Source organism: Microtus ochrogaster, unplaced genomic scaffold (assembly GCF_000317375.1).
Source record: "Microtus ochrogaster isolate Prairie Vole_2 unplaced genomic scaffold, MicOch1.0 UNK5, whole genome shotgun sequence".
Classification (NCBI taxonomy): Eukaryota; Metazoa; Chordata; class Mammalia; order Rodentia; family Cricetidae; genus Microtus; species Microtus ochrogaster.
In genome coordinates, this window is record NW_004949103.1 from 8,663,963 (window position 1) to 8,688,818 (window position 24,856).

At 42.2% G+C, this 24,856-nt stretch overlaps 1 protein-coding gene across 6 annotated transcripts in view; it reads left to right on the forward strand.

Annotated features, from left to right (window-relative positions):
• The first annotated feature begins 15,319 nt into the window (after positions 1-15,319).
• Cpeb2 (cytoplasmic polyadenylation element binding protein 2) overlaps positions 15,320-24,856 on the forward strand; it is a 55,626-nt gene continuing 46,089 nt past the window's right edge. For 2 of the 6 annotated variants that reach the window (XM_005365974.3, XM_005365975.3), the window contains exons 1-3: positions 15,906-17,546; positions 19,783-20,064; positions 20,817-20,906. In XM_005365974.3, the coding sequence (XP_005366031.1) occupies positions 15,906-17,546; positions 19,783-20,064; positions 20,817-20,906 (2,013 nt within the window). Of the gene's footprint in view, positions 17,547-19,782; positions 20,074-20,816; positions 20,907-24,856 lie in introns of all 6 variants that reach the window. The other 4 variants (XM_005365977.3, XM_005365979.3, XM_026788624.1 and 1 more) reach the window with 3 other exon arrangements.

The window sequence follows — 24,856 nt, forward strand, 5'->3', positions numbered from 1 at the left end:
TTTGTCACTCTCTACCCACTGACCTTTCCTTATGCTTCCCCGCTGGGCTCAATGGCTGGTGACTGTCATATTCATTGATTAATAAATCTCTCCAGAATTAATAACTTTCGCCTGTACTAACATACTTTAGGTTTAACCATATTATTAGACAAGTTTGATTGGGTAAAAAATGAACAATAGCTGAATTTAGTGGTACAATCTTTTAAACCCAGCACTCTAGAAGCAGAAGCAGCTGGATCTCTGTGAGTTTGAGGCCAGCCTACTCTAAATAATGAGTTCCAGAACAGCCAGGATTATATAGAGAGACACAGTTTCGAGAAAACAAAACAAAGCAAAACAAAAAATCGGAAAACAAAGCGAAGCAAAAACAAAACAATTAAACAAATAGTAGTAATTAAAAATAATTTAGCCTTAATAAAAATGTGTTCCTTCTACTTCATTAAGGATACTTTTTGAAGTGCATTTCTCATATACTGTGTTAGTTAGGGTTTCTACTGCTGGGATAAACACCATGACCAAGACAATGTGGAGAGGGAAGTACTTATTTTATCTTATACTTCTAGATAACAGTCCATCATTGAGAGATGTCATAGCAGGAACTGAAGGAGAGACCATGGAAGGACACTGCTTATGAGATTGCTCAGTTTTGTTTTCTTATCCACTCCAGGGTCACTTGCCCAGGAGTGACATTACCCACAGTGGGCCAGCCCCTCCATGTAACAGTCATTGAGAAATGCTTTACATGTTTGCCTAAAACCATATCTTATGAAGGCATTTTCTCAATTAAGATTTCTTTCTCTCAGATAACTCCAGCTTGCATCAAGTTGACTAAAATAACAACTAACTAGGGCATGTAGCTGTCCCCCATTTTTGAATGATCACCGCCTAATAGAGTACCAGGAAGAAGACAATGAAGAAAAGCGTGTGGAATGTAATTACTGCTAGGCATGAACCTGGATACCATGCTGAACTCTCTTGGTTTAGTATCTTCTTAATTTTCTGAGATCTCACAAAACTAAAACTAGCTACCTATGACTATCTTCTCCAGACAGGTCTATAGATAATATTTGTTCTTTTCCCCTTCTCCATGATGACCAAGAGCCAGTTCTCTCTACCCACCAACCAATGAGCTAGCTTAGTCATGGAAAAACATGATTCCAGGGTTCTTCTTTCCTCAGGAACACATTGTACATAACACGTCATCACCATTCAGAGCATCTGATTCATTCATTCATTCATTCATTCATTCAATTATGGAGGAAAGACTGGGTTGAAAATAAAGCAATAAAAAAAAGGTGCCTAGAGAACCGAAAGGTAACTAGATAACTGTACTGCCTTATTTGTTAAGACTTTTAATTATTTCCCTTACAAATTACCTGAAGAAACTTTAGATATTTTGAAACCGTTGTGTAGTCGGATACTTTCAAACAAATGCCCTTTAAGTCATCTAAAAATGTGAGAGTGCTACAAAGATATATTTTCTCTACATTTGCAACATTATTACTTTAAATGTATTTAATGGATCTTTTTAAATGTATCCAAAGACACATAACTATTTGATATCCCTGAGTACCTGCTAAAAACAGAAAACGTTGTTTTTAATTTGGAAATTTTAATCTTTTGTATTTTTCTCCTTGATTATACATACATATATAGTTTCATATTTAGGTCACTTCATGAAGAGTGAACACTATATGAACTATATGACTGAAAAAACAGGCAGATTACACTGTATTCCATAAAACTTCTGAAAATTTAAGTACATGTCTTGATTTGTATTGCAAGAAACATAAAATATTGATAAGTTATAAAATGGACCCTAACGGATTATAAAGAGAACAGAATTAAAATGATGCAGATCGAATGAAATACTACATTTTACTAATTATTTGAAGAAAATGTGTTATCATGTCAGTATTTATTAACAAATTTGTAAATAACAATGGATGCTTCATCTATCAAATTATGGCTATTATCATTTTTCTCATAGAAAAAAATGATATCCCTCTCCATTCAAAGATACAAAACACCAAAAGAGAGCAAATATGCTTCATATATATGACCTCTCCAAAGAACACTAGCTTAAAAGATATAAATGGAAAATTAAAAACCAGAAGACAGAACCCATACAATAGACTCTGAAAAATCTGAACTGGTCCTATTAGTATTGCACGAAATAGACTTTAAGACAAACTTTGTTATTAGAGACAAAAGACGTAAGAGTAAGTAGGTCAGCCCACTGATAACCCAAGCAATGGACCTAATGAACTTTTAGGTCAGCCCACTGAGAAGCCCAAGCAATGGACCTAATGAACTTAACAGCAGTTTTCAAAAATGAGACTTGAAATTCATAACTTAAGTTACAAATAGGGCTCATTTTGCAATTTTAAAAGGCCAAGAAAATGAAAGACTTGAAACCTACTAATTATAAGATATTGATGGGACACTCTAATCAGTAATAATATATCATAGTATTCTCAAAGTTCACAGAAGGAAAAAAATTATCCATATGATAAGAGGCCTTGAACAGCAATGTATAATATGTTCTTTGACTACAGTTGAATAATTTATAATAGTTTGGGAATTCACAACTATGTCACAAACAAAATAGTCTGAAATACAAGTGATTCACACATAAATGAGGCAAATTATAAAATAATTTGAAGTGACTGAATCACCCACTAAAACTCATGAGATTCAGTCACAGCATGGTATGAGGGAGTTATGATTATAATGCTTATTACATAAAGATCTCATATTAATAACTCATACATGCACCTTGATAAACTCGCAAAAGAGGAATGAACCACAAATAAGATGAGCTGAAAGAAATGAAACAAAGAATATAATGTTAATAGCAAGGATTTGTAAAGCCAAGAGTTAATTTTTTTTTTTTGAAAAATCTAGGTAAAATTGATGAACTGTTACTTGGGCTAAGAATAATATGCTGGATAGTTTACATAAGCAACCCCAAAAATTCTACCAAGGAACTTCTAAAACTCATAAACACAGTAATGTAGCAGGATACAAAATTAGGTCAAAAAAGTCAGTAGTCCTCCTTTACAGAGATGATAAATGGATTGAGAAAGAAGTTAGAGAAACATCACCCTTCACAATAGCCACAAATAGCATAAAATATCTCAGAGTAACTCTAACCAAACAAATGGAAGACCTGTATGACTTTAAATCTTTAAAGAAAGAAATTGAAGAGACACCAGAAAATGGAAAGATCTCCCATTCTCTTGGGTAGGTAGAATTAACACAGTAAAAACGGCAATCTTACCAAAAGCAATCTACAGATTCAATGCAATATCCATCAAAATTCCAACAAAACTCTTCACAGACCTCGAAAGAACAGTACTTAACTTCATATAGAAAAGCAGAAAACCCAAGATAACCAAAACAATCCTGTACATTAAAAAAAAAAAAAAAACTTCTGGAGGCATCACAATCCCCAACTTCAAACTGTACTACAGAGCTACAGTACTGAAAACATCCTGGTATTTGCATGAAACAAACAGGAAAACCAATGGAACAGAATCAAAGACCCAGATATCAATCTATACACCTACAAACACCTGATTTTTGACCAAGAAGCAAAAAATATAAAATGGAAAAAAGAAAGCATATTTAACAAGTGGTGCTGGCATAACTGAATATAAACATGTAGAAGACTAAAAATAGATCCATATCTATCACCATGCACAAAACTCAAGTCCAAATGGATCAAAGACCTCAACATAAAGCCAACCACACTGAACCTCATAGAAGAGAATGCAGGATTGAGTGCATTGGCACAGGAGAACACTTCCTAAATATAACCTCAGTAGTACAGACACTGAGAGAAACAATTAATAAATGGGACCTCTTGAAACTGAGATGCTTCTGTAAAGCAAAGGACATGGTTAACAAGACAAAACAGCATCCTACAGAATAGGAAAAGATCTTCACCAACCCCACATTGGAGGGCTGAGCTCCAAAACATACGAAGAACTCAAGAAATTGATCATCAAAAAAACAAATAATCCAATAAAAAAAACTGGAGTACAGACATAAACAGTGAACTCTCCACAGAGGAATCTAAAATGGCTGAAAGACACTTAAGGAAATGCTCAACATCCTTAGCCATCAGAGAAATGCAAATCAAAACAACCCTGAGATTCCCTCTTACACCTGTTATGTTGTAGGGAGGGCCACTTGTTCATTTCCCTGTAGCCCAGACTCCTGAAATAATCACATGGAAACTATATTATTTAAATCACTACTTGGCCTATTAGCTCTAGCTTTTTATTGGCTAACTCTTACATATTAATTTAACTCATCTCCATTAATCTGTGTAGTACCACGTGGCAGTGGATTACCGACAAATTTTCAGCATGTCTGTCTCTAGCAGCTCCATGACTTCTCTTTGCCTCTGCCTCCTTTCTCCCAGCATTCAGTTTAGTTTTCCCTGCTGATCTAAGTTCTGCCCTATCAACAGTCCATGGCAGTTTCTTGCAGCTTCCTATTTCCTCTGTGATAGAAGAGTTCTAGATTATCAATAAACCTGATAAAAGTGAAAGAAAAAGAACAATGTGATGGCCAGTTTTTATGTCAACTTGACATGAGATGGTGGTTGGAGAAAAGAATTTTAACTGAGAAAATGACTCTATAGGCTTGACTTATAGGCAAGTCTATGGAACATTTTCTTGATTGATGATTGATGTGGGAAGGTCATACCCAATTGTGGGCAAGGCCACCATGAATAGATAGTACCGAAATATATAAGAGAATAAATCACAGCAAGATAGTATGCAATATTCCTTCATGGTCTTTGCTTTAGTTCTTGCTTCCAGGTTCCTGCCTTAAATTCCTGCCCTGACTTCCCCCAGTGATGGATGTGACCTGTAAATTTTAAAATGAAATAAACCCTTTTTTACTTATTCTGTTTTTGGTCATGGTGTTATAACCACAGCAATAGAAGTCGTAACTAAAACACCTAAGATGGAGGAAGGGAGAGAGGAAAGAACGCGAAGATTGGAAGAAAAAGAAGGAAGAGAGGAAGAGAAAAAGAAAAGAAAGAGAGCCAGGCAGTGGTGGCGCACGCCTTTAATCCCAGCACTTGGGAGGCAGAGGCAGGCGGATCTCTGTGAGTTCGAGGCCAGCCTGGTCTACAAGAGCTAGTTCCAGGACAGGCACCAAAGCTACAGAGAAACCCTGTCTCGAAAAAAAAAAAAAGAAAGAAAAGAAAGAGAGAGCACTAGAATTATTTAAAAAACAGACAGTTAAAAAGAGGGACCTCAATACTAGCCTCGTGGAAACTCAATGCATCATTAAAGACTACTATTCATAATATGTCAGGCAATACATAACCCAGATGTAATGTGTTAATTTCCAGATAAATCTAAACAACTATAATGAAAAGGTAAATCCACAAATCATAGACTAATAATAAGTAAAACAATTTAAAGATTTTGTTGAGTAGAGCCCTATCCTAGATGGCTTAACAGTTGATTCTTACCACAAACATGAAGAATGGTTATTAATCTTTCACACATTCTTATAAAGAGATAAAATACAAAAGAAAGGAACACTTCTTAATTTTGAGGAGAGTATTATTTACACTAATGCCAGACAAAAACATCATGAGAAACCCTTACAATTTATTGTCCTTATGAGTGTACACTTACGTTGTCTATAATAATATTTCATACATCTGTGGACCTTATGCATGAGAGTGATTCCATAAAACTGTATCACAGAGCAATGCTGCAAATGCCTTCAATTTGTGTAAGTATATGCTTTGATGCTTATACAACTACAGGGTTTCCTAATGACACAACCAGTTAACAATGCCTTTATCTGAAGAACTCCTATAATAAGGTACAATCATCCTCCACAAAATATTACTAGTTTAGAACTAATGACATATCAAAGTCATGCATGATGACCAAATGGGATTCATCTCAGGAAGGCAAGGATGGTTTCAAATCTGAAAAAAGGAATGATAACTTGTAAAGGCATTACGTAGTAGTATATTTTATATATAAGGTTGACAAAGCATATCATTACATTTAAAATGCTGGTACTAGAAAATTTCACATTACACATGTAGTTTACCTTGTGGTTTATGTTATATATCTATTGGACTATGATGGTCTAGATGTATCTTACTTTGAGGATCAATGTTCTTCCCGCATGACGCAGGTTTCACTTTTTTCCCACTGTTACTATTGAAAGACTAATCATGATGAACCTGCCCAGGTGAACTAACACCACCCTGTAGGTGACAATATCATCACTGGAATGCATTTGTCTTCATAGATAAGTTTTCCCAACTTACATCACATATCTTCCTTACATGGGTCAAGCACTCCCTGAATGTATTTAACTGTCAGAATTTTCTTCATTTTTGAACGCCGGAGGAATTTAGTGTTCTGAATTCTTCATTTGGATTTCTTCTTCTACTTCTTGCAGTTAGGCACATAGGCAACCTGCGACCAAGGTTGTCATCCATTTGTGTACTGTTTAATGACTTTTATTTTCATTTTTCCTTTTCCTACCTCTGTTTTCATCCAGTTGGCTATCTAGTCCATACTTTTCCATACACTGCGTAGCAGATGACGCCTCAGTTGCTTTTGTTGGTTTGCCTATGTGACCATTTAGACTGTGTCAAACACGATAGTCTGTTCTCTACTTAAATGTTCATAATCATCCCCAATTCAAGGTTAAGATTGTCACTACCCTCGCAGATGACAACTCTGAGGTTCTCAGTTTACTGCCAAAACTACAAGTAATTGAGGGTGTTGCACTAGAGCTCCATCTCCTACGGGGCCTACCACAGAACTGTTAAGTGCGCACCTCAGAAACATCACAGTGCTCCTATATAGAATTTATGCCATTGTGAAAATATTTCAAATATTTTGCTATGTAAGTTTGCTGTTACCCTTTTTATAGAATTTATATAAATTCTATATATAAATATATAGAATTTATGCCATTGTGAAAATATTTCAAATATTTTGCTATGTAAGTTTGCTGTTACCCTTTTACATTGAAAGCAAGTCCTTTCCTATTGCTATGGGTTATGTTCTTCAAATTTAGAATGATTCAGACATATAAGTGAAGCTTGGTGTCACAGAGAAACCTTTATAAATTCCTGAGGGCCCCTCTAGAATTTCACAGGAGAAGCGAACAGTAACATGGCAGCAGTAAGGATGCCCACTCTCGGGGACAAGGTCCAACATCACCGCTCTTTGCTCAGAATGCTTTCGCCCCACGTGTCTAATCAATCTTTGCACAAATGCCAGGTAGTAGCACCCTGCTAAACACACTCGATGGTTTTCTTTTTAACTGAGCATTCAAAGATTCCAAACTGAAGTTAAATTTCCACATTCTGGGTTCCCTCAAATGTTAAGAACAAATCTGATAGAGGTGATACTTTTCACACAGAGTCTGAATATTGAGCATTTAGTAAAAATGAGCCCTCATTTTTCTTTACATAGAATAATTTAACAATTGACGGAGAGTGATTTGCAGAATGTAGGGAGAAACAGGAACTACGTGAAGTTTATCTAATGCATACTACCAGGGTTCATTCTTCTAATCAGATAGAGAGAAATGGAACAGCATATTGATGACCATCTCTGAGTTGTTGCACGATGCACAGTTCAAAATAAAATGCTTTATCTTAAAAGTCACCAGTACCAACTATTCTTAAGTCAATGTGAAGGCTTGAAGGATTATTCTTTCTACCTTTATTTAATAGTAGAAATAACTGTCATTTTGTTTTCTTTCAAGATTCTGGAAGCATTTGCTATTTTACAATTATAATCACCTAATATTTATGGGTACATAGTGATGTTATTGGGTTAGTTAATCATTGTCACATTGATTGGATTTAGAGTTATCTAGGAGAGAGGGCACACCCTTGTTTTGTGTATATCTGTGAGGTCATTTCCAGAAAAGATTAATCGAGGTGGGGAAAACCCACTCAATAAGGATGGTGCCCTCCTGCAAGCTGGGGGCTCCGAATAAAAAGAGAAAGACAGCTGAATGGCAGCACTCCCTCCCTTCACTTCGTATCCACTGGGAACTGAAAGGGACTTCCTTGCCACATGCTCATGCCGTCACGATATTCTCTGCCCACGCACATGGGCCAAATCGCCATGGGCTGACCTGTCTGAATACATGAACCAAACGAAGTCCTTCCTGCCTTCAGTTGTTTATAGCAGGTGTTTTCATCACACCGCGGAGACTAACAAACACAGTAACCCGTACCTAGTGGGATGAGTCAATCAGGATTATTAACACCATAGTCCTCTTAATTGCTTATCATTTCAGGTTTAACTGCAACTCTTACACTCGGCCATCAGCTCCTCTTCCCTAGCAGCCAGCCTCTTGCAACCACCATTCTGTTCTCTACTTTCATGAGTTCAAGTGGCTTCGATTCCGCGTACGCTTGAGAACACGTGGTGTCTTATTTTTTACTTGGCTAACTTATCTCACCTAGAATAATCTCTCTTCAAGGCTGGAGAACATTCTCCTGTGTGTATATAGCTGTCCACTGTGGACATAGAGCTACTTGTCTTTTTCCTCGTCATCCATTTGTCCTTTGATGAACACTTGGCATGATTCACAGACTTAACATTGTAAATAAAGCTGCAGTGAATGTTAGATGTGGCTATCTCCTCGACTTCATAGGTTCAAGTAGGGTAGAGGGGAATACACCGCCTAGCTCAGTGGAAGGGTGCTCACCTACTCTACACAACATCCTGGGTTTGATCCCTAGCAACACACACACACACACACACAAACACACACACGAAAAAACCCAAACATTGTCTTTAGACCAGTCACTGTGGCTCCTTGGGAAAGCAATAGCTTTTGTTTTTTTTCTACCCCTGAGCTTTAGCTGAAGGACCACCATGAAAGAGAGCTGGGGGCATTTGGGGCACACTAAGCCGAGTCTCTGCAAACATCCACAAACAACCTTCTTTGTTCCTGATCTCCGGTTTTTATGCTGTAGAACAGGAGGGTTATTTGTTTCATCTATTCAAAAGATGTTACTGAAAGAAAAGAAAATAAAGATGAAAATAACTTTTAATTTAGGTCGGGATTGTGATATATCTGGGTGCATTCTGCCTTCTCAACAGCTTCTGCTTTACTCAGTATTCTGTATTCACCGTGGACTCCACCCCTGACCAGCCGAGCAGGATGGTGTTGCATCAAGCATATTCCAACTTATTAGGCTAGTTTCAGCCTAGAATCTCACTGTTTATGACTCTATGTATATAATTATGGATGCAAATTATCATAATTCTTATCAATGACAACATACAGCCTCTGTGACCACAAACAAGAATAATGATTGTGTTTTCATATCTGTGTCTGAGTATGACTTCTGGGCCTAGACCACCTGCTACACAGTGGGAACTTGACTAAACTCAGAAAATAGTTTCTGAGCACACATTATGAATCAGTAAGTGTGAAAACAAAGGAATGTGTGCAATGTGGCACCTACCTCAGCTGTTTCCAACCCAATCCAGTTGACTAGGCCTGACTTAAAGAGAGACGATGACAGCAAGCAAGCTGCTAGTTATGAAAAAGGATCCAGGCAGGATCAGAAAGACTGTGCAGGAGTTAGATGCCTGTTTCCTGGGTGTGGGAATCAGAGCTGAATGGTAAATCTCCTTTCAAAGATCTTGTACTGTTTGGGAACACCTTCTCATCTGGGAAAGATGCTCATGCTTTCTTCTGTCGATGAGCTTACATAAATTTCTGGATAGTGCAAAAATTAGAACAAAACATTGGGCTTGAGCACTCGGGAGGCAGAGGCAGGCAGATCTCTGTGAGTTCGAGACCAGCCTGGTCTACAGAGCTAGTTCCGGGACAGGCTCCAAAGCCACAGAGAAACCCTGTCTCGAAAAAACAAAAACAAAAACAAAAACAAAAACAAAAAAACACACACACAAATTTGAACCTGGTACTGGGGAGAATCACCAGGCCAAAGAAGTACATATTGTTTAGAGCCCTGGATAGGTGGTTGCCAACAAGGACAATCTGGCAGGAATATGGTGAGTTTTCTAGAGTACTAAAGGGAAATGATTAAGGAGAAGAAAGGGCAGGAAAGGCTACCAGGGCAGGACAGAGGAAAGACGGGAGGGCAAAGGGTAGAGATGAACAGAGAGAGGCCGGGTCTGAGAAACATGTTTGCAGCAGAACTGACCTCAAGGGCAGGAGAGGAGGTGGGGGAGGAAGGGATGAGCCACGTTGCCAACTTGTGAAACAGGTGGTGTGATGATGACACGCAGTCCAGGAACCAAAGAGGAGAAGCAGGTTTGAGGGAAGGCGTCAGCGTAGGCATGGACACACATTGCAATTGCTATGTCTCAGAACACATACGTCACAGCAAACTAAGCAAGCTAAATTAAAATAGGAGGATGAAAATCTGACTTTAATCTCAAGGCCAGGCAGATTTGGAAAGTATTAGCACATGAGCAATACTTTAAAACATGAGCATTGACGAGAGCACTTAAAAAGGAAGGAGTCAAGGAATTCCTACCTGAACAGGTACCCAGAGAAAAAGGCTGACACAGTTGAAATTAGAGTAAGGGTTAAAATGCAGGATGAGAAGGGGTCCTAAGTAGGAGAGAGCAAGTTTGGAGACTATCAATAGAGCAGAAGCTGTCTGTGGTCAGTCTGAATCTTAATTTATACCCCCAAAGCAGAAATAATCAGCCCCCCCCCAAAGACTTGGCCTTGTCCCACTCTGGCAGGGCCCCCAGATACCTTTATAATGAGAGAGAAGCATCTGGAAGGCAGGGCACTGAGTTGGCCTATGCTGTTCTTCTTCAACTGGCTCACTGTTTCTGGCAGCCAGTTTCAACTCCTCTGTTCAAGCGTCTCAATATTCCTAGTTCTGGAGACTGAAGAAGAAATCTAATTTTTTCTTGAGCCTACTGATACCTAGAACTATCTTGGCTTGCTTTTGGATCCTGGGTAGCATTAATGTGGGAAGCTCCTGCTAGCGAATGAGCAATTGGCAGATATATATTCCACGGTCTACATACTGCTGTTATTTCCTGCATGGTCCTCCATCAATACAAGAGACTCTTCATTCAGTGCATGCCATTGACAACTATGTATCAGGCCCTGTTTTATGGAATAAGGATGATGCAGTAAATACAACTGATAATGTATTTTCCCAGTGCTCTTCAGGTCTGATTGGAAGGTCAGAAATGTATGTTAGGAAGTAGTTGGTCAGGTAAGAAAAAAAAATCACACAGTACAGGGGCAACAGGGAGCCTGAAGAAGAGAGGTAGATATTTTACTGGGGGCGGGGGTGGGCAGCAAAGGTAGGGCTGAGCAAATGAACTTGAGTAGTAGACAGAATTCTCTAGATGGACAGAAAGGATTGAATAAATATAGATTACAAAGGGGCTGATTATGATTAGATCGACTTGCCCAATATGAGATGGGTAGTTCAATAATGGTTATTTGCTTGCTGGAGATCAGAAAAAAATAGCTGCTAACTATTTGATACACAGGATGAGATGCCTCAGTATGCCTCAGCAGACCTAATCTGGTTGCTGAAGGTTTGGAGGATTCCTGGTGAGTTGTTAGTCATCTGTGCTTGTGGAAAGGCCAAAGAAGCTGGGTTCCACAGTCAGTGAGAGACACACAGCAGGGGCAGGAACAGAGCAGGTGCGTGCACAAGCAAGGCAGGCCAGTGAAAACCTCCCTGCATTCCCTTCAGAACTCTTTATATCTAGGACGCTGCTAGATATAGATGCCTACTGTGGGAAAGGGTCTTTCCCTTAAGTTACTCTTTCTAGGAAATGCTCTCATAGGCCTGTCTAGAGGTCTGTCTCTTAGTTGATTCTAGGTCCAATCAAGTTGACAACCAAGATTAGTCATCAGGAGCAGAGACCTACAGCAAGCAAGAGAGAGAAGTAGAACAATGTGATGGACTGAACCTATTGGTGTTCATAAGACAGACTGCAGACAGTGGAGGCTGAAAAGGCAGTGAGCTGAGCTGGCTTGGCTGGAATGTTTAGAATCAGGAAGAACCTTGGGTTATTGAAACTGTTCCTTTATTCTGAAAAAGTATATTTATTTATTTATTTATTTTTTTAAAGATTTATTTATTAAGCATACAATGTACTGCTGGCAAGGAAGGCACCAGATCTCATTACAGATGTGGAAATGTTCTGTCTTCCATTCTAGAAAGGGCATTGTGACTATCATGTTTAGAATAGATTATAAAATCAGGAATATTACACGCCAGAGCTCCCTACGTCACATTCTTCTGACTGGAGACTTAGACAATGAGAATAACAATCCAGGGGAGAGAGAGTGTTGGCCTGGACCAGATTGTGTGTGGTTGGGATGTTGAGAAGTGACTGGACTCTGGCTATAACTTTAGGAGAAGCAGTATGTTCTGACAGCTTAGACATGCGACAAATATGGATGTCAAGGTTGACTTCAAGGCTTTTTTGACCTAAGCAAACGGGACAACAATTTGAGACGTCTTTGATGAGACATTTACTTAGATATTCAAACAGGTACTTGCTCTGGTCAGTTAAAGCAAAAGGGGAGCAGTAACTTAAAGAGAAAGAATCACAAGTCAAGCAGCTTGGGTTTTGTTTTTCAAAGATGGGAAGTGGTCATTGGTATACATTAGTGCACCTGGAAGTCATCCCAAGCAAGGAGAGAGATAATGAGAAAAGTGAGGGAGAACTATTGGAACCAGGATCTGAATAGGTGGGGGGAGATGAGCCAACACTGCCCTTAGGCCGGTAAACAGGCATTGCAGCAAGGGAGGAAAGTCAGATGCCCCCGGACTGGCATTCCTCTGAGGACTGTCTTCCTTTCTCAGGGAAACCAGCCATCAGGCAAGCAGAGGAAGGTGACACTAGGTGAGAAGGCACAAGGGGAGGGGTCGAAGACAGAGCAGAAAGCCTGATGAGGTACTTTGGGACTCTGGCTTTTAGATTCTGTCTCGAGATAGATTTATGAATCTTAAGATTTGTGATTTGAGATCATTTAGATAAATTTAAGCTAAAAAGGGAGTTCTTCACACCTGCCAAGATTAAGAATTACTTAATAAAATCTTTTCGCTCCATGAACATATGTAGGTTTGAGTGCATATAAAGCACAAGCAAAAATATACTTTTCAGTGCTTGCCCGGGATGGTGGGAGCAGATGAATGAACTGCCTATTTTGATTTACATACATTGGAGATACCAAGAAGTGAATGTCACATTTAGCTAACAGAGAATTAAGTCATCTACACCCAGAAGACAATGGTCCCTTACAGCATCTAGTCTTTCTAGTCTGAATCTATCTCCTTAATGATCATAAAGTAAACATGTTTTCAGATGAAAACAAGAACATAATATGCACTCATATTATCTGGGGTTGGAACCTGTCAGAGACCACAGGCCCCCCTCTACCCCACCTTCCAACACCAACTCCAGCAAATTTTTCTAGAACACAACACAGACTCATGCAGTCTGAGTTTGGAACCTGCTGTAAGACCACAAGCCCTTCCTACCACCATCACCCACCTACACACTACAGGAAACCTTTCTCTTTGAACATTTTCACACAGGAGAAGTTTAGCAGCTTGAAAGCTTTAGAAGTCAGAAGGTAACTTTCCCTGCTATAAAAAAAAACGGGGCCTTTACAAAACTCTGCAAGGTATTAATAAGTGGAGGACATGGCCTATAGGGTTTAGAATTTGTTGTACTGAAAATGAAATTTGACCTCATGAATCACAACAAAGGTGATGGTCCTTGCCCATTCCGTGGACGTTTGCCCTTTAAAACAACCCCCCACTGTACACGCACACTTGGCACTGAGAAGCCTTGTGTTCAAAGCCTGGTAGAGAAGGGCACTGTGCAGTGCTCTCTCTGCTCTTAGAAAATCCATGCCCTTTTTGTTTTTGAAGACAAATACAGTTTTACTTCAGGAAAAAAAAATCTGTTTTTAGGACTTCTTTGATTTTAGTTGTCTACTTTATCCCTGTAAAATATATTAATAATATCTAAAATCTTTCAATAGGTGAATTAGAAATAGATTTGGGGGGGGGGTTCGACAGACCGGCCTGGGACTTACCTTGACCCCTCAGCAACCCTCCTACCCTCTTCTTCTAAATGCTAGGATTACAAGGCACGAGCCTCACTGACATTTATTGATATACTTTTAATCCTAATGTATGCCGGTTTTTTCATATTGTAATGTAAAGGAACTACTTCTACAGATTCATATTTACCTTAGTTGTTAAATAGGACCTTGAGGTTAACTTCAAATAACTTTCTGTTTACCGGCTTAAACTGTGAAGCATTTGTGAATTCTACAAAACATGTTTTTAGAAAATTTATTAGTATATCACACATAAACATTATAAATAAAGTATCTTCTTCCTGCAATGCTGTTGTCATCTGCTTATTTGACTTACATACATTTGAGACAAGATGGGGGAGCCAATTTAACTGACAGCGAATGAGGATTCAGAATTAAGTTTCTCTGCACCCCTAAGAGGAACTATAGTATTAGTCCCCTCTGAATCAACATTCTGTATACTCTTGAGGTTAGACATTATTTCTGGAATTGATTCAGTAGTTTCACTTTCTAGACATCAAGAGCACTTAAAATTGAAAACGAAGAACATACAACTCTTATTTTATTTCGTTGTGTGGATCCGTTATTACTGAACTACAGTTAAGCATGCGTTTCTCTATGTGAGATGTTCCTGCGGGAAGGAATTACACAGGATTAAGTCCCCTTCCAGCGCTCCTCGGAGCTCTGCACGGAAAGCTCTTTTCTATTTTGCAAGCCTCAACAAGTCCGCTGCTGAGTCACAACCTCCTTTCCCCCCTGATGTGAGAAATCTTTCTCCCTTGGAAATTAATAAAGCTTCGGAAACGTTCTGATTCGAGTCTCCCGGGAGAAGGAGGGAGGGACACCAGAATGAACTTGTAGAGGAGGAGTCCGGCACACCCGGATCACAGTGACAACGCACCCAAGGAGTGCTGCAGCAAGGCTGGGAACCTACTCAGCGCAGGCGTGTGCAAATAACCGCGCACAGCCAGGACAGCGCCAGACTTAGTTCCCCTTTCTGCAGTGAACACATTTGCTACACAGTGCGCTGGTGCTCCGATGTTTACCCTGGAAAAAAAATAAAAGCTTTCCCGCGGCGGCAGGGGTCAGTGACAGTCAGTGACAACTCGCTTGCGGGTGCACCAGAACACCGAGCGCGGGACCTTCCCAGATTCCAGCAGCCCAGCGCCCACGCCCTCGGTGCAGCTCTCCGACAGCGGTCCCTCACGTGACCCCAGGGGCTGAGAGAGGGCGGGCCCTGAGCTGGAGGGCGCGTGCAACCGGGGCTGGAGGGGCGGTTGCCCAGGAACCGTCCGTAACGCCCGCGCGTGCTCGCCTCCGTGCGCGCGCGCGCGTATGCCTCTTCCAACCTCCACCGGCCTCTTCTCCATTCCGCCCTTGGCAAACTCGGGACCCGAGGGACACGCTGCGCGCGCCCGCCGCCTGGCAGCTTCCAGGACGCATGCTAATGAGGGGCGGGGCGAGGCCGGCGGCGGCGCGCTCCTGCTTGCCGGGGCGCGCGGCGGTGGGCGGGGCGATTGTGAGGTGGCTGCTGACGCACGTTCCGGGGTTCTTAAGCGGCGAGGGCGGCGGCGGCGGCCGAGGCAGCGGCGGTGCCGGAGCCGGTTCCGGGAGGTGGCGGTGGCCTCCGTGAGGGGCGGCGGGGCCCAAGTCGGTGTGCCCCGGCTCAGTCACAGTGTCCCTTTCCCACTGACCCCCCCCCACTCCTTCCACCACGGCCGCACCGCCACGGCTCCCGGGTCTTCCTAGGCGGGGCAGGGGACGGGGTGCGTCTCCTGCCGCGGCCGCCGGCCTGATAAATGCGGGACTTCGGGTTCGGGGTGCTGCACACTGCCCTGCTGCGCAGCGGCAGCCCCCGGTCCTCGCCCGGCGGCGGCTCGTACCGGCCCTTCGCCGCCGGGCCGTCCGCCACGCCCTTCGGCCCGCTGTCGCCACCGCCGTTGCCTGTCACCGGCTTCTCGGAGGCCGCCTCCCCCTTCGCCATCCCCTCGGGCGGCGGCGCGGCCAGCCCGGCCGCAGCTTCCTCTTCCTCCCCGCTCGTGGCGCATCAGCAGCAGGCCGTGCAGGATGAGTTGCTGCTCGGGCTGACCCAGCAGCCGGCGAGGCCGCTCTCGGGGGCGGCGGCGGCGGCGGAGCAGTTCCCCAGCCACCACCCCGGCGGCGGCACGAACGCGGGTGTGACCCACCTCCTCCCCTCCCAGGACTTCAAACCGAGTCTGCACCACCCCTCCTCCTCCTCCGCCTCCTCCTGCTGCTGCTGCCGCACCTCCTCCCCGCAGGACTTCAGTAAGCGGCAGCAGCAGCAGCTGAGCAGCCAGAAGAGGAAAGAGTTGAGCCCGCCACACCGTCCCCACCCTCCGGACGCGAAGCCACCGCCGCCGCCGCTCCACTGCCCCGGTCGCTTCAGCTCGCCGCCGCCAACGCCGCCGCCGCCCGGACCGCTCCTGCAGTCGGCGCCGCTCGCCCAGCGCCCGCAGCCGTTCAGCCTCCCGCACACGCAGCACCTACCGCCTCAGGACTTCGCCCCGCGGCAGCGCCCGGCCGAGCTGCCCCCGCTCCCGCAGCTCCCACCCTCACCGTCCGCAGCTCCGCGGCGCCGCCACGGAGGCGCGGGAAGCCCTCGCCAGACCCCGGGCGCGGGCGAGGGCAGCGCCGCCGAGCCCCCCAATGCGGGCTTGCCCCCCTCGACGCCGCCGGTGAACCCCGCGCCGGGCTCCATGGAGTCGCCCAACCACCCACTGCTCAACAGCCCCAGCACCCTCCTGCCCGGCGCGGCGCTCGGCACCAGCGCCTTCAGCAGCCTGCAGAGCCCGGACCTGCCGCACCCGGGCGGCGGCGGCGGGGGCGGGGGACCCCCCGGAGGCGGAGGGGGAGGCGGCTCCGCGTCTCCGCCACCGCTGCCCGGTTTCGGCACCCCCTGGTCGGTGCAGACCGCATCGCCGCCGCCGCCCCAGCCTCCGCCGGCGTCCCAGCAGCAGCCACCCCAGCAGCCTCCGCAGCCACCCCAGCAGCCGCCGCAGCCACAGCCTCCGGGCTCCTCGGCCGCCACCCCGGGCGGCGGTGGCGGCGGCGGCGCGGGCGGCTCTCTGAGCGCCATGCCGCCGCCCAGCCCGGACTCGGAGAACGGCTTCTACCCCGGGCTGCCGTCGTCCATCAACCCGGCCTTCTTTCCGAGTTTCTCGCCGGTGTCGCCGCACGGCTGCGCGGGGCTCAGCGTGCCGGCCGGCGGCGGAGGTGGCGGCGGTGGCTTTGGCGGCCCGTTCTCTGCGCCCGCGGTGCCCGCGCCGCCCGCCATGAATTTACCTCAACAGCAGCCGCCACCGGCGGCGCCGCAGCAGCCGCAGAGCCGGAGGTCGCCCGTCAGCCCGCAGCTGCAGCAGCAGCACCAGGCGGCCGCAGCCGCCTTCCTGCAGCAGAGGAACTCGTACAACCACCACCAGGTACGGTCCGGCGGGCGGCGGTGGGGCAGGACCCCGCCGCCCCCTCGAGCGGCCAGCGCCGGGGTACGGCGGCGGACCCGGGGCCGGGACAGTGAGCTCGGGTGGGCAAGCGGAGAGAGGTGGGCTGGGGCTGCTCCGTCCCTGGCATGCCCGGGGCGGACGGGAGCCGAGGCTGTTCCCTTCTGGAGTTTGTTCGGTCCAGCACTGGGAAAGCCCAGGCGGCACCTGCAGCCGCACCCCGGGACTGTCACCGGCAAGGAGGAACTGTCAGGCGGCGCGCGGCTCTCGGCTGCGGGGTTGGGGGTGCCCTAGGTGTCTGATCTTTTTAGTATTTGTCTCATCTTGTGGGTTTGAAGACCAAGGCACCCTTGAAACTAGGATTAACGCGTTTCCTCCTAGACGTCTCCACATGGGGTGGTGTACCGGGATCATGGGGGTTTGTGGCTTTGGGAAATGACACCCAGGCAGACTCTTCGCTAGTCCGTGCCTTAGACTCAGGGTCTTTTCTGATTTTGCTCTCCCCCCCACCCCCGCCCAGTGCAGATTTTGGGTTGCCGCTGAGTTCTTGGTGTTGAGAGTTTTGTTGCTATTTAATGGAATTAGTATTTGTTATGGTGATCATTCGATGTTCAATGTCAAGATAAAGGATTGTCATGGAACCAAAATTTGACTTTAACCGGTCCTTCTCAAACTTCTGTTGACCAAAGTTTTCAAAAGTGAATGCTTTTAAATTAACCAAAGTATCAGCCAACAGATAATCGAAATTAACCCAAGTAGAAGTTAACAGTTTTGTCGAATCGCTGTTTTCTCTCCAAGAATGGGAAATGTGCCCTATAAGGAAGGAAAATACCGACTTTTGAAGTAATGCTCCATTTCTTATGTTTTATATGATCTTGAGCAACTGTTTTTAGTGTGTCAGGCTCTTCATTTTTTAACTTGAAGTTTGCCGCGGAAATTTGTACGCAATTTTGAATTCCCAAAGTCAAAATAGAACGTTATCAGGATGTATGTTGTGATTCATATTTTAACTACAATATGCGCCAATAAACAAAAAGAAATGGGTCTTACCTCGGAGTGTAAGAGGTCACATGGTTTTCAAATGGAATTTTAGGTCATTGGAAAAGAACTTTGAACTGTGAGTCATTTGGTAGGCAAAACAAGGCTACTGCATGGGGTAATTCTGCTGTGACTCCTTGGTTGTGCTTCTCAACTGTGTGGAAGGAGAAGAGGCTTTATGTTCACGATTTTCATCATTTCAAATCCTGCAGTAACACCCATAGGTACTGGATGCCAAGTTTTTAAATTTTTCGTAAAAGAAAAACGTTTAATTTTAGGATTACAGTATTTACTGAGTGTTAGAAATGACATGGTCTGTGTTTTCACTGTCTAAATCTTAGCAGAAAAATCGTTAGTGTTGGCTTATTAACAGAAATACTAGCAATTCATAGTTTACTTTTTAAAAAGTGTATTATGTCTTGTGAATTTTTCATTTTTTGATGACTTTTCTCACCTTAGGTTCTAGATGGGAGTATATTTTGCTTTTGAATGTCAGTTACCTTAAGAGACTTACATTAAGATTATTAAGAATCAGCAAAGCCTGTGGTTTATTGTATATCTCAGTGGATCCACCTATAGGTAGCATCCGATAATTGCTTTAACAGTTCAAGGATAATTTAACTTAATTAAAGAAATATTGAAAGAAAACAAAATAAAATACCATAAACGTTGAATTAACAGTTCAGGAAAATGAATTTCTTCCTGGACCGACCTGACCTTGATATGCATCTTCAGTCCACGCTGAATGGTTACCTCTGTTGGTTTGTTCAGAGTAGCCCGAGCTGTTTGGGAAGCCTAAGATCTAAAAACTTTGCTTTCATAGCTGAGATAATTAAGACCATTTAACTAATACTAATTTAACTAGTCCTAGTAGAAGATAGGTTGCTTTCAGGTTCTTCAAAGTTAACTTAAGCTTTGAAGAGTATTTTAGTAATTGTCATGAGACATCACTATTTATTAGATAGGGGATAAAAACTTCCCGAACACTAAATAAATAGGATCTCAACTAGGAGCGCTTCTTTTGTAAACCCTTAGGAAATACTCTGTTGGCTTTTGCGTTTCATTTTTAATGATTTTTTTTTCTTTTGCTTTTTATTAAATTCTTAGCTTAGTTCTAAAATTTGAATCTGAATGCTAAGCTCTCCAAGGCCTGTCATTGAAATAGCTGTGTTTTCCTCAGCCTCTTCTGAAACAATCTCCTTGGAGCAACCATCAGAGCAGTGGTTGGGGCACTGCGAGCATGTCCTGGGGAGCAATGCATGGCAGAGATCACCGTAGAAGTGGAAACATGGGAATTCCAGGGACTATGAATCAGATATCTCCACTGAAGAAACCATTTTCTGGTAATGTTATAGCACCACCGAAATTTACTCGCTCTACACCATCACTGACTCCAAAGTCTTGGATTGAAGATAATGTGTTCAGGACAGACAACAATAGTAACACACTCTTACCCTTACAGGTAAGAATGGTATGTAATTGTCTTTATTCCTAATGCTTATCTTTGGAATAGGAAGTGGGGTGGTGGAGGCAGCCATGGCAGTATAGGAAGATTAACAGAATTAAAGATAAAATTTAAGCATATCATTTAATTATTAAAGGGTAAAACACAGAGAAAATGGAGATAAAAGAATTTCTCTGTAAACACGCAATGAATGGAAATAAGCTTCCAAACATTTAAAAAAAAGTTTCTTCCATTACAGTTTGAAGCCTTTAAGTGGCAATTCCTTAAAAATGTCTAAGTTAGTTATTTCTTAATAGACAACCAAATTTTGCCTTTCTGGTAATATAAGCTAAAACCTTCTGTAACTAGTTGCACATAGGTTTGTCTGTGGCAAGCTGTTCACATATTAGAATGTTCTTCATGCAGCTGTGATCGTGCCACAGTAATGTTAAGACCCTTTGAATATAATTCACATTGCCTCCAATGGGTTCAGTGTCTATAAATATATACATATGGATGTATAATTTTCCCCACTAACTGTGGCCTAATATTAATGGAGATGTTTTTTCCAGGCCTGTTTAATATTTTATGACTCTAGTAAATGAGGTTTAATTTTCATCAAAACCTTTAAAGGATGGAACAGAAATTTAAGAAAGAAAGAACTTTGATTGTTTTTCGTTTCTATCTCTGTTTTTTGGTTTTTGGTTTTTCTTGGGTGGGATGGGGAAGAGAACTGTTCATTTCTGATGCAAACTTCTATGCTATTGAAGGTGAGATCTAGTTTGCAGTTGCCAGCTTGGGGCTCAGATTCACTCCAAGATAGTTGGTGCACTGCAGCCGGAACATCCAGAATAGACCAGGTAGGCTGCACAGTGTGTGCTTCTCAGGGTCCTGGCCAGGAGTGTAGTGTTGACAGTATGAGTGCGAGTGATCATTTGCTTTTCAATTATATAAGCATATGCCAGAGATTATTAATACAATTTAGTTTTTAAATATCTCGATTTAAATTCTTAATCCATTTATTTTCAAATTCAGAAGATTTGTATTCATATTTTGAAATCATAAAAACATTGGTTTTGATTACAATGAATTAATCATGTATCAAGAGCACCCGACTTTAAACATCAGTCAAACTGAATAGGTACTGTCTTCCTTTCAGAATTATCCGCAATGAAAATGCAAACTCATATGTGTGTTTACCATCCAGCTTTACATTTCGTGTTTTAAGGAATCTTCCTGTAAATGTTTGTCAGATATGCCTCTGAATAGCTCCTGTTTTAATTTAGGGGTTTTTTACCTTTATAAAAATAAACTTTTGTGGTGTAGTATTTTATTCTAAATTTTGTTCTAAAATATCTTCAAGATCTTTGTGATTTAAAGATGCTGTCTATCTGCAGACTGAATTTGAATGTATTCTGGTACGAGATCATGAGGATTATTATATGAGGACATAAAAACCTAGGTCCTTTTATATGAGGAGATCTTCTTAGAGATCTCAAGTTTGACCTTCGTTTTGAGATTTTGTAAGTTAAGTGAGTGGCGCTATATAATCCATAGCTAAGGCACTTCCTCAAGTAATTTATCAGCATGAACTGATTTTTACAAAGACTGTATAGGCAGATTAATAACAGCACATTTTATAAATAGCATTCTAATCTGGGGGACTAGCACTACCTTGAATGATCAGTCATTAGCTGTTGTTTTAGAAAAATCCTGACTATTTATCAAAGTTGTCCCTCCAGGATCTCACATAGAAATGGTAGTTATCTTGTGTTTAGCTTCTTATCTTGTTAATGTAAGCTTCCCACTCATCCCTTTCTAGTCTCTTTCTCATTCTGTCCCAGTTCACCTCTATTCTGGTATTGTTCAGACTGAATCCATGATTGCTTAAAAATAGGTTGGGAGAGAAAGATGATTGTAGTTATTTTGAAGGGGAAAGGGGAAATATTTTCAGAGACGAATGAGCATAACTATTTCAAGTGTAAGCACAAAAGCAGTGGCCCTGTATGACACAGCAGCCTTTGTATTTGCAGGGTAGGTGGGGCTAGAGTAGACAGAGGTGGTGGTGAAGGGGCATTTATTCTCAGTTCTGGGACTAACAGGACTACAGTGCTTTACCCTTCCTACTTCATCTTCAATGCCACTCTGCCTTTCCCCGTTTGATAACTTAGGATTTTAGGTAGATTTTTTTTTCCAATTGACTGTTTATATATAGTTTCTGGTAAACTGCTGAGTAATTAGTATTTGTGCAGAAGTGTGATGTGATAGTGGATAAAAATAGGTGATAGAAATTGAACTGAACTGGAAGACAAGTCATTCCAAAACTGGAATCATCATCTTCCATGCATTCTTTACCACAGGCTATGGGTTTTCATCTCTTGGTCATAGCCTCATCAACAAAGAAGGATCTTGATGAACAATGTCATGTAAAACCTTTGCTGCCCAGGCCTTTTACAATCTCCGATCTGTTTTGCCATTTCTTTTCCTCTCTGGTCTCACAGTCCTCCAGGCCCGAGGCTAAAACGAGGGGTTTAGCACCCATGGGCAATATGACCTCATTGGTGCCTTTAAGTGATCAGATGGTCTTTACTATACATTCTGTTATGTTTCCATCTTTCCATAAAAGCTTGTGGCATTTGGAGTCCTAAAAACACAAGAGCAGCCATGTAAACTGGTAGTGTAAAATATAGACTATTTGGCAAAATTAAAATACTTAAAATGCTTAATCACTTACATAGTTTGAGATTTTATTTTGTGATCCTAGAATTTTTAATATTAGCAATTTTTGTTAACAAGTATATTATTTTAAACCATTTAACTTTAGTTTATGGTTTATATTTACTTCAGTCTGAAATGAATCAGGTCTACAATCCAATAAGTTATAGAACTAACATCTTCGTTCAGGATACTTCAGACGTGACCTATGCCAAGATCTGGGCATGCAATTAAATTCAGTCAATGGGAAAAATATTTTCATAGCTTAATTCATTTCATTTGTGTCAAGTAAAATTTTATAATTTGGTTTTTATTTTCAATATTTTTTATGGAAAAATGTCAAATTTAAAACATTTTTAAATCACGATGCACATTCCTGACTTTAAGAAGAGCTATCAGGGCTTACCTAATTTATGTGTGTATGTATCTGTGTGCAGATGTGTGTGCCCATGGAGAGGAGGATGGTAGGTGTCATCCCTCAGGACTGCTGTCCACCTCCTTTGAGACAGGGTGTGTGCAGGTGTGTGTGCAGGGTGTGTGCAGGTGTGTGTGCACATGGAGATGAGGATGGTAGGTGTCATCCCTCAGGACTGCTGTCCACCTCCTCTGAGACAGGGCCTTTCATTGGCCTGGAGCTCACCATTAGACAAAGGCAAGGCTTTCTGGCCAGTGAGTCTCATGGATCCACCTGTCTCTCCACCATGCATGGCTTTTGAGGTCATTGCCCCATGCTTGTGAGGCATGCACCTTACCATTGAACTGCCTGCCCAACCCCTAATGTTCTACTAATCTCTCATAACTGCGTTTTCCTTTTTGTTTTTTTTCTTTGCCGTTGGGACTAGGATCTTACTTTGTAGCTTAAGCCGATCTCAACTTTGAGATGTCCCTGTCTCTATCCCTTGAGAACTGAAACTATTAGGTGTGTCCAGAATTTATTATCTGAAAATGCTTTTAGCATTTAGTAAGAACTAATACTCAAAACTGTTATTGATTTCCTCAAAATAGAATTTTCCATGAGACATTTAAAAAATCACAATGTGTTTATTTGTGGATACTTAGAGGTTTTAAATCAATGTAAATTTCCTTTTAACTTAGGTTGTTTACCACTTACATGTTTTTATATGTGGCGCCTTTGCAGTATGCCCTGAGAAACCTATCAGTACATGTTGTGTTCTCTCTGTGCAGTTTTCAGTGTTTTCAGTGCAGGATATTTGCTGTATATTATGGAAACTGCCTTGAACTAGTTAAAGATATTTTCTATCAATCAACCATCCAAACTAATATAAAGTAATAAATCACATTTTGGAGATCTTCTTTAGGGGAAGTCTGTCACTTGACACTTTCATGGGTCTCCCTCAGAAGTAGTGTGTGGTAGAAAAGCAAGGCTGGCATTTCATGAGCCTGAACTTCGCGAGTGTAGGAGTCTTTAAACTCACACACAGCTAAAAGTCAAGAAGCTCTTTTGTTTGAGCAGTAAGTAGGTGCTTTCCCTGGGTATTTAGTGTCTTAGCCTCAGTCCTTTAACTGTCTTTGGAATATCATCTGTCTACCCTTTCATAAGTGCTTATGGCTAACATAAGGGTACAGAAAAATAGTCACATAAGCAGTAGACTTTCAGAGGCTACTATCGTTTTCCATTTCTTCTGGTTTTTTCTTGTTACTGTAGGACTCTTAATCTCATTTCTGTAAAATTCCAATTAACTGATTACCAGATGGCTTTAATATTTTAGACTATGGTATATGAACTTTTCCTCAGTTTGATTTTTCTGAAATGTCTTAGTAATTTTCAGGCAGCCATCTAATAGTAAAACTAACATGATCTTCTGTATTTATTAGTATGTCAGGACTGTGTGTTCACGTTTATTTCTAAATTGCCTCAAGTCTTCCTTATAGATTTAAACGGATAACAATTTAGATGAGTAAATCTGTTCCTAGTATCCTTACTTTAGAACACATTTGTTTTATAGCACAATATGAATAATTAAATACAATTTGTTTTAAACTATTGCCTTTAAAAGATAGTTATGAACTGTAGAATGTTTTCTTCTAAATATTTAGGGTTTAGAACATAAAATATTTTAAGTACTTATACTTT